The sequence below is a fragment of the Austrofundulus limnaeus genome, unplaced genomic scaffold (genome assembly GCF_001266775.1).
Source record: "Austrofundulus limnaeus strain Quisiro unplaced genomic scaffold, Austrofundulus_limnaeus-1.0 Scaffold274, whole genome shotgun sequence".
NCBI lineage: Eukaryota > Metazoa > Chordata > Actinopteri > Cyprinodontiformes > Rivulidae > Austrofundulus > Austrofundulus limnaeus.
In genome coordinates, this window is record NW_013952676.1 from 72399 (window position 1) to 82726 (window position 10328).

At 36.9% G+C, this 10328-nt stretch overlaps 1 protein-coding gene across 1 annotated transcript in view; it reads left to right on the forward strand.

Moving 5' to 3' along the window:
• The window catches only part of LOC106526363 (tyrosine-protein kinase receptor TYRO3), an 18662-nt gene extending 8957 nt beyond the window's left edge, over nucleotides 1-9705 (forward strand). The window contains exons 3-9 of the mRNA XM_014020954.1: nucleotides 808-888; nucleotides 968-1060; nucleotides 3410-3531; nucleotides 4983-5092; nucleotides 5321-5480; nucleotides 7229-7365; nucleotides 8742-9705. Of these exons, the coding sequence (XP_013876408.1) occupies nucleotides 808-888; nucleotides 968-1060; nucleotides 3410-3531; nucleotides 4983-5092; nucleotides 5321-5480; nucleotides 7229-7365; nucleotides 8742-9027 (989 nt within the window). The 3' untranslated portion in view covers nucleotides 9028-9705. The remainder of the gene's footprint in view (nucleotides 1-807; nucleotides 889-967; nucleotides 1061-3409; nucleotides 3532-4982; nucleotides 5093-5320; nucleotides 5481-7228; nucleotides 7366-8741) is intronic.
• Nucleotides 9706-10328: the final 623 nt, after the last annotated feature.

The window sequence follows — 10328 nt, forward strand, 5'->3', positions numbered from 1 at the left end:
TTTCTCTAATTCAGCAAACATGCAAAGTGCATGTTTCTACTCATTTAAGCCTGTTTATGTTTTAAGTTATTTTTGATATATTTTTCTGCTAATTTACAGAGTTTTAACTGTCCTTTCATCGTTTTTTTGCAAATTTCAGTTTGTTCCTGCTACTTTTAGCTTATTTCTGTTAATTTCAACTGTTTTGTGCTCAATTCAGTTTCTTTCACTTTTAGCACAATGAATTTTAGAAATGTTGAACTAAACTTTGGTGTGGTAGTTGCACATACTGAAAGCTAAGATAGCTGCCAAAGCTAACACAAGTTGTCAGTGGGTACTTTCTTGTTYGAGCTAGCAGCAACCGTGTAATGTAGAAAAGGTTAACTTCACAGCTAGTCACATGAAAACCTTTTAGTCCTCTTTTCCAAGTTACTCAGTTTTATGGAGGAGAGATGAAACATCAAAAGGACCTACTCAACTTTGTTTTAGATTTTTCTACCTGCATTCTGAGATGCATCTGGATATTTCAGACTAAAGTAGCAGCAGGTGTTTCATATTATAAAAACTACCACTGAACTGCAYCTGACTCACACAAGGCCTGTATGGTCAACAACACTCCTTTGTCCTCAGCAGTTATGTCCAATTGTACAGGGGTTTCTGGACAGAGAAATAAATACATTAAATAAGTGAGATTCAGAATCTAGAAACAATACGCCAGTGTACAAATCTTTAACAAGTCAATCATTTAGTCATTTTGTCTACAAAAGTGCAAGCTGTTTTTCAAATAACATGAAATGAAACCGTCAAGTCTTCTGGGTCACTCTGCAGGAGAGTTTGGCTCCGTGTATGAAGGGGTCTTCACACCGGAGGAAGGAGGTGACATAAAGGTGGCTGTGAAGACTATGAGAGGTGAGTACCAGACCTCCAAGACCTCCTCAGAACTCATCTGTGCCTCGTCAGCTTTTTGATCAGTTCTCTTTATTTTTAGTTGGAATCTACAGCCRGGAGGACTTGCATGAGTTTTTGAAAGAGGCAGAGATTATGAAGAACTTTGATCACAAAAATGTTGTCAAACTACTAGGTAAGAAACTAAATGTCCAACTCACAATGCAGATGAAGTGAAAAAATAAGTTCACAGCCAGGCAGTGCGGCACCATTATTCATACTGATCTCTTGGAAGATTTCACCCTCTTTTCAACTAGTTGGCAGCTCCACACAAGAAATCAGATTTCTTGGTGTAATAATGGATGAGAGATATCGTTTAAAGCACATTTTAAAACACATTCATTCTAATGYTGCGTTTACACCAAATGAGTTTTGAGTGTSAGGTTTACATGCAAAGTCTATCCTGGATGCTTCAGGTGGAAAATCTGAACTTTTGCAGCTYGACRCAGATCGTCAACCAATCAGAAAGACTCCACTGTGTGACGTGGTGACACATTTTCCGATGGGATGATTTCCTGAACGATGTCCACTAACCTAAGACAGACAGACAGACAGACAGACAGACAGACAGACAGACAGACAGACAGACAGACAGACAGACAGACAGACAGAACGCAGTGTCAAACTGGGCTCGGGACAAAAATAGTTCTGAGAGCGAGCCTCATCAGCTGTCATATCCTGGAGTGGTGAAATTCACCAAACAAAGAACATCACTGAATTATCTGATAACTTATTTATGAATTAATTAACTGGTGAGCGTGATATGCTCTCGGTCTCAGTAAATAAAGCAAATCCACTTCCTTTATTTCATCCACCATTAACGCACTTGATGCTACCAATGTGTTATGTTAAAACTGAACAAGGTTTAAATTAAATTAACACTAAGTTAAGTGTAAATTATAACTCAATAGTGATGGGTCATGCTCAAAACTGGAGATGTGAAGTTCACGAACGATCCAAAGCGTTTGAACAGCTCCTTACAATGAACAATAGTTGCGGACAGTAACGAGCCATTTGTTATTTTTTTAATTTTTTATTCCTCACATATTATTTATTTTTTCATCCTTAGGTCATTCCCGCTTTGCTTTTACATGGAAAACATTCAGAGTGGTGGAGTACAGAAGCTCACGGGGAAAAGGGGAGGGGGTTTCAGTTTGACAAAACACATGGTTTCATCCGCGCAACGTAATGACATATTTACGTGATGACGTAACTCGTTCAAAATCGAATGTCTCCTTTGGATGGTTCTATGMAACAAACAGCTCCTCAAGATCCGGATCCCTTCAAAGAGCCATTTATCCCATCACTACTCACATTGTAGTGCATCAGAAAAGCCAGCTCCCATCAAATGAGAGCCAATTTTTTTCTCCTTTCACTGTTCTTGTGGCCAATCACATGCAGRRATATAGGACATGGGTGGGCAAACATGGGCAGACCACAAGCACCCTGGCCACAAGCTGATATCAACTCTTTTCAGTGTTAGATTTACACTGTTCATCAATTAACAGAATGTCACAATGGAATGACCTTTCACACACTAAGGAGTGCCTCTCCCTCATGGTGTCATTTACAGCCAATGAAACAGACGTAGACGTGAACAACTAACCAACCTAAACAAGACAACTAACCAGAACAAAACATTTTTACATGCATGAACGATTTTAATAGTCATAGTCATTTCTAGAAGTTTACCCAGAATCCCTTGCTTAGAAAATTCTGGCCTGAGTGGGCGGGGTTTTCCAGAATACTTTTTCAACAGTGCATGGTATTAAATAACAACACTATTAAGTGTTATCTAAGACTTAATAGTGCACAGAGCCTTATTTAACTCTGTCCAGTGTTGAGACAACGCTGATAAAAATCAACTGTAACACCAGCACAGGATGTCAGTTAATTCAGAATGTGTCCAAATAACATTTTGGGAGTCGAAATCAACTCTGAAACGCTTAACACTGAAAGTTTAACACTTGAAATTTTGCTGTGTATTGTTAAATTATTAGTTAAAATTCAAGAGATAATATTCAATTAAAAGTTGTTACTTTCTGTGTTGTGAGGAAGAGTTTGTCTCCGTGTGTGGAGTGAAAATGTGGAATAATTTGAGTGTGGAGTTGAAGCAATGACCAAACATAAAATTGTTTAAAAGAAAAATTGTTTTCATGAATTAAGAAGATTTGTAAAATGATGAYAATAGTTACACAATTTTAAGATTTAGTACACTATATAAACACACTATTAATTCCATGAAAATGTATTTAGATTAGTAAAAACTGATAATGGCGAAGGAGTGACAATAAATACTACTTCCTATGATTTTTGGACATATGACCTCTACAGATAGTGTAGCGATACTTGTCCACTTTTAAAGKTTTTTTTCTCTCTTTTTTTATTTTTTATTTTTTTGGACATGATTGTCTTTAACATATTTGAAATAAAATAAAGAAAGACTGAAGCAGAAACCTTGTGACAAATGTGTGTTTTGCTGCAGGAGTCACTTTACAGAGCGAGCAGGATGCTTCTCTGCCTGTTCCTCTSGTAATCCTTCCTTACATCAAACATGGAGACTTGCGTCGTTTTCTTATTGCGACACGCTACGGTGACATTCCCATGGTAAGATTAAAAAACTGTCACAAGACAAAAAATAACTAACAAATACATAAAGATGGCACAGCTAATAAACCTTGCATAAAAACCTGCACAAAAATGRCTATACCCAGTCACTTTGACAGACACTAAGCTAAAAGCTGATGGATACTGAGAGTCATTATTAACATAGGTTTACATGTTAGTGTTGGATTTCTAATACCGCGTGACATCATATGGAGTACTGAAACAGTTTTTTTAAAAAGCAAGACTATATAAATGACCCAATGAATGAATAATACACTTAAAATGCACAATCAAAAAGAAAAAATATGTAGGTCCTCTGGATGGGTTCTTTAGTGAAGACCTACTTATTTTTTCTTTTTGATTTTTCTACCTGGATTACTGAGATGCATCAGGACATTAAAATGCACAAGTTAATTAAAAAAGGAGAATTATATATCATGTCTTATAATTTGATTGACTTTGTAGAGACTAAGTTTCAGACTAAAGTAGCAGCAGGCATTTCATATTATAAAAACTACCACTGAACTGCATCTGACTCACACAAGGCCTGTATGAATCATATTTATGTTTTTCTGTTTGTTTTAAATTATAAACTTTATAGCACATACTGTAAYTTAAATGTTACTGTTTTTAAAGATGTATATTTTTGTTTATCTTTAGATGCMTTTATGGCTCTTAAACCTTTTAATAGAAATTTTTTATTTTTTTCCTACAAGTTATTTTTTAAGGTAGGTAATTGCATTGTGATGTTTAATCTCATTTGCAAGAGACCTGTGACACATACAATATCAGTTACACAAAGATCATGAATGTCAAGTTTTTATGTCAATGAGTTTTTACATTTCTCTGTCTCTCATGCATTTCTACCTCATTATGCAAATAAGGTGGGATGCTTTTCTCAGGTCAGCTCTACTATTTGTCAACAGACATGACGGAGCAGGATCCATGTGCAGATAGATCATGCATGCTAGACTTCCTCTCAAATAAAGTGTGYTTTACTGAAATGGCCTGCAGTGCAGGCACGCACAATCAGTTTACATATGAATCTTGCTCCTTCCTGTCTATTGACCAACAGTAGAGGAGCTGACCCAGAAGGACAGCCCACCTTATTTGCATAACGAGGCAAAAATGCAAAAGRTAAAGTAAAAACAGKAGACATAAAAGTGCAAAAACAACAAACGCAAAATTTAATTTATGTGCTAAAATGTATAATTTGTTGTAGCTAAGCTGTAAAAATAAATGTGAAGGTCAATTAAATTATAAAATATGTGGGAAAGTTWTTTTTTTATTAATTGGTGCATTTAGGGTGTTATTTATTTATTATTGGTTTGAACAAGCCATAATGTCAGGGTTGTTTGATTTGAAATGCACAAGAATGTTGTGTTTGGGTTTTTAAAAAAATCCTTCTGAATTTTCTGTGTTTTTTGTGAAAAACCATGTTCCTCATGCAGTTTGTGCCCCACCAAACACTCCTGCGATTCATGATTGACATTGCAGCAGGGATGGATTATTTGAGCTCACAGGGATTTTTGCACAGAGATCTGGCTGCTCGGAACTGCATGTGAGTCTTTCTTTGGCAAGGGGAAGATGGAGACTCAAAATAAAAAGGTCTATGTCTCTGTTAAACATTGTTGAGCATTTGAGCAGTAAGCAATCTCAGTTTCAAAATCACAGAGTTTGAAGTTTTGGGACAAAACCCCAAAATGTGTCAGAAACTTTTATTCTGATTTTTTAATTCTGAAATTCATTGATGATGTATTTTTATGTTTTGTTTTGCTTTTTTGCACAGGTTGGGTGATGACCTTAGGGTTTGTGTWGCTGACTTCGGCCTGTCAAAGAAAATCTACAGCAGTAATTACTACCGTCAGAAAGAAGCAATACGTGTTCCGATCAAGTGGCTGGCCATTGAAAGCCTATCTGAGTCAGTTTACACAACCAAAAGTGATGTGGTGAGTGTACAGAGGAATGSTTTGGGATTTGAGTACAAGTAATCACATTGACCAGTTACAACAATCTAATGAGTAACACATRACTTTTCACATTGCCACTTTAGAAGTGGGCGAAATATCAGTGGGTAAAAAGTTTGTCCATGAAGCTGAYATTTTAAAATAGGAAAATTGGAAATGATTTAAACCTTTTGACAAATCACAGTGCAGTGTAATACTTTGAGAAATGTTCTGATAAGAAAATATGAAGTCAAATGAGCAAAATAGTGGACGCAATCCATTTAGCGTGTCTGCCTTCATGAATTATGCAGAATATATGGAGGTTTCTTCCTGTTAAGGGGGAGTTTTTCCTCTCCGCTGCTCAGGATAGGAAGCTGATGAAGGAAAGATTTGGCTGGCTTCTTTAGATTTTTTGGGTTTTTTTTGTTTGTATGCTATATRACTAAACTGAATTGAATTTAATTGAATATATGATGATTATCAGAAGGTACAAAATACTGGAAAGAGAAAATTCAGATATAAACATTTAGCAAGGAGGCAGGTGTGGAGAAGGAGTAGTAAAATGAAGATTTTTTATTTTTTGCAAGCAGATAGACAAGCAAGACAAATCCTTTACTACTCTCTCAAACCAATGTTCCTCCATATCAAGGTTTTGAACATCTTCATCCCTGAAAGAGTGACTAATGGACYRTAGATGAGTGTAAACTGCAGAGTCCTGGTCTGATGCTGTTGCTCTTCTGTGTTGAGCCATTCTTTTGAACAGTGGCTGCTTGGTCACAGTCCTCCTGGCACTAAACAGCATACACAGCATTACTCCGTTTGTGCCGGGGGGCCTGGACATTTGGGGTGAACCAGTCTTTGACCTATTGTGTTTTGGGGTTTGAAAACCACTGGGACGTCATGTTTTGAGAATAAACATCTCAGTTTCTCTGAAACTCCCGCAACATCAGGACCAAACTGGTTGATCCACTGTGTAAAGATACTGCTTATAATACCCTTTTCCACCAGTGCCACTTAGTGTAGTGTCGGTACGGTTCGTTATGGTTCCAAGCCATTTCCATTAGGCCAGATCCATGGAACCGGCACTTTTTTTAGTACCTACTTCATTGTGGTTCCAAGCGGCCCCAGCTGACACCAAAATGCGACGTCAGAACACTGTTCGTCACTGGTTGGCTAAATTTTTGCAAATGTTTAAAATTTCAARAGTTATTCATCAAATGTGTTTCCATCTCTCATTTTGCCCATTAATTTTTTTTGAAAATACCTAAAAACCACCTCCACCAACCACCCAAAACACCCATTGGAACCGGACTGGAACATCAGTGGAAAACCAACCGGTCCGAACCGTTCCTACACCAACCGTTCCGACACTACACCATGGAAAAGGGGCATAAGACTGCTCATAAGAGTTTACCTGCAACTCCTCAGACTGCAAAAGCCTCTTAGATAAAAGACAAAACATTTCAATGAAGAAGAATCCATTCARAGGACCAGATTCAACCTTTTGATTGCATCAGATAGCACAGTGTTAACTAAGCAAATCAAAGCCATGAGAACACATCACATTGTCCAGMAATTTAAAATCTTCTATAAACAGCTTTGTGTCACAGGCCTTCTGGGGTCTTATCCCTGTATCAATGAGTCACAGCTGGTTAGGCAGTAAATGTTGAAAATACTCAATATAAAGAGGGTGGTCATGATTCGTTTTGTTGCATTTACAACTTGAATTGTRTTTTTGTTCCTGTCTTCAGTGGTCATTTGGTATAACTATGTGGGAGATTGTTTCTCGAGGAAAAACACCATATCCTGGTGTTCATAATCATGAACTGCTGGATCTGCTGTTGGATGGACACMGACTGAAACCACCTGTGGACTGTGATCAGAAACTGTGAGTGTCTGTATTTTTCTTTAATATTTATACATTTGTATAATTCTAAAGGTGTTTTTAATAATCCCAAAAGCATTAGTTTGAGTGTTTTTTTATTTATATGTAATTCATAAAATAATAATCAGTCCAAAATTTGCTGTAGGGGTTTGTACGATTACATATACATTACGAGTACAATGGACTCTACTTGTACAGYGCTTTTCTATCCAACCAGGACACTCAAAGTGCTTCACATTACAATCTGTGTCCTCATTTACCCATTCACACAGCACTCTATTAGGTCTCTACAAAGCTAACATGTACAATCATCTATGGAGACTAATCAGTGCCAATCACATTCATACACTGATGGGACACACATCAGAGGCATTAGGGGTGAAGTGTCTTGCCCAAGGACACAACAACTGAGACAGCTGGACGGGGGATCGAACCGGCGACCTACCTGTAAGACTCCCCTAACCGCTCTGCCCCCAACATGTKTGTATTTGAAAGAAAGTCTAGTTTGATTTGTAAAGACGTTTACATGACAGTATTTGTAAAGGGTCTAAATCAACCCTAAATCTGCAGTCATGGGGAAAAAGTCCAGTTTGTTTSAATTCTACAGTTTATGGATGATCAAGTCTTTAAAAGGTTCTAAAATAATTCAAATTTAATTTCAGGTTGTTGGTCTRGAGTAGCCACCACACAAGGGTTGAGCAATATCGAAATAAACACTTATCATGATCAGTTGTTGCATTTTGCCACTAATGACTGACAATTAATAGATGACAACTGCACTTATCTGCAGCCGATGTTGTGGCCTTAGTCCTCATTTTCTGGCTTTCCTCGTACTTCGGTTTATGTTGGCATTCCGGTGAAAAAAAGTTCATAGAGTTAGAGTTAGGGTTAGCATAAGTGTTAGCTGCTCCACATCATCTTCAACCTTTGGGCTCACATTCATGCCTGATAAGTCATCAATCATGTGACACAAACTGCAATAATTGCAAAGTGGCAAATATTAACTGTTGACATTTGTGTGATTTGTATGATTTTGCCCAGCCCTGTTGCACATTTTTGAAACAGTAAATTAATTTCAGAATAATCTTTCTGAACAAAAAAATTGAGATTCTTAATGTCTATCAACCACAGTTTATGATATAAACAAAGCATTTCAAAAATCTGTAGAAATCTCTGAGTTTGAAGGGCAAAGCAAAAAGTGAATATTAGATAYAAGGTGGACCTCAGGGGCCACTTCTTTAAAAACAGGTAAAATACATGCTATTCTATCACCACATGGGTCAAGGAAGGAAAATTAGGATAAGGTGAACAAAAATCAGAAATTTTAAATTGTATATGTATATTTCTGTTTATTTTTCTCTCTCTTTTACACCTGGCAGTTATGAAGCCATGCACAGCTGCTGGGAATCAGAACCAAACCTGAGGCCTGACTTCAGAGATCTACTCAACACACTGACATGTCTTTTGTCTGAGCTTCCAGTCCTGGAGGCCTGTCATGAAGCCACATACATCAACCAAGGCTTAGATGTTGCTGCAGCTGCATCTGAGGATCCTCAGACCAACTTAGCAGGAAGATTGGAAAATGAGTACTTACCTTTACCAGTGAGTGAAGATGGAAGTGGAAACAGCCGCAGTCCCAGCAGGGAGCATCCTCCACCAACGTGAAAGAAATTCCGATCAGTTCAGTTTAGTGTGGTGAGGACTACATTTATCAGGCTCTGCTTTGAGGCTGAACAAAAATAAATAAATGACAGGATTAGGATCCTCAAGGGTCCCTGAGCACACATTCTCAAAGACTTCCCACATCTTTGTCACAGATCATTTTACACAGCTTTAATGGATTTTCTGCTAATTGTTTTTTGATACAACATACTCAAACCTAAAAGTGAAATTGACCTTAAATGAGTGCAAACATCTAGCTCATCAGCCAATAAAGATTCTTTTGTTTGATCACAATTCAACACTTCAGCCTGTAAAATACACTGTGGTACATATATAAAGTTTTTTTTCATCTCTGAACAGTGATTTTGAGATAGAACTGCTGAATTATGGAAGAAAACTAGAAATTCTTTGGTCAATATTGTTATTATGAACACTGAAAACAATACATGGAGTTTGGAAAAAAATGCATTTTTTGCACTTTGCCGAAAAGTTACATTTTCTCTCAACACTTTACTTTTTAAATTTTGCTTAAAATAACAGACTGAATAAAACAATTACCAAAATAAACAGAGGAAACCAGCAAAGAACATTTCCATTAAATTGTAGTCTTAAAATATTTGTTTTTCTTTCATTAAGTCCCATGTTATACAGGGTGTATCAGAAAAAAATTATACTCTCAAAAAATCGCCATAAAATTAACATAAAAATAATTTTGAAAATGTGAGTGTAACCAATGTGTATTTTGTACTTTGTTATAATTACACAAAATGCTCTGTTAAGTTGTTACACCTGGYTGTAAACACAATGAAAACCACTGTAAATGTAGGCATGTGACCTTGTGATTGAAGCCCCTCCTTATTTCTTCTTCTGTGGTATTATTTTGTTAAATTGTTTGCATCCCCCTGGGCTCCTCCCTTTTGAATTTTGTCCTGTGGGAGAGGTGGGTGCTATTGATTTTTCATCTATATACATCCAGTTTATTTATAGATGTATCAAGTGCATTTTTGTTACCATCATCACTGTAAAATATAYATACACCCTGTAAAGTGAAACAGCTCACATTTCTTCAAGTTAAGACAGAGCCCAGAGGCAGATGAAAACAGGTCTRTTGTTTGAATAGCAATGGGAACTTCAAGGGCATTTTTTTAAAAATAATGTAGTGTCGTCTGCTAATTGACTRGTTGTAATTACTTTATCTGCTATACAGATGCCCTTTAACGGGCTATTCTTTATATGAGAAGATAGAAGCTGTGTGCAAAGGATGAATAAATACGGAGAGGCTGGGCAACCCTGACGGATTCCAC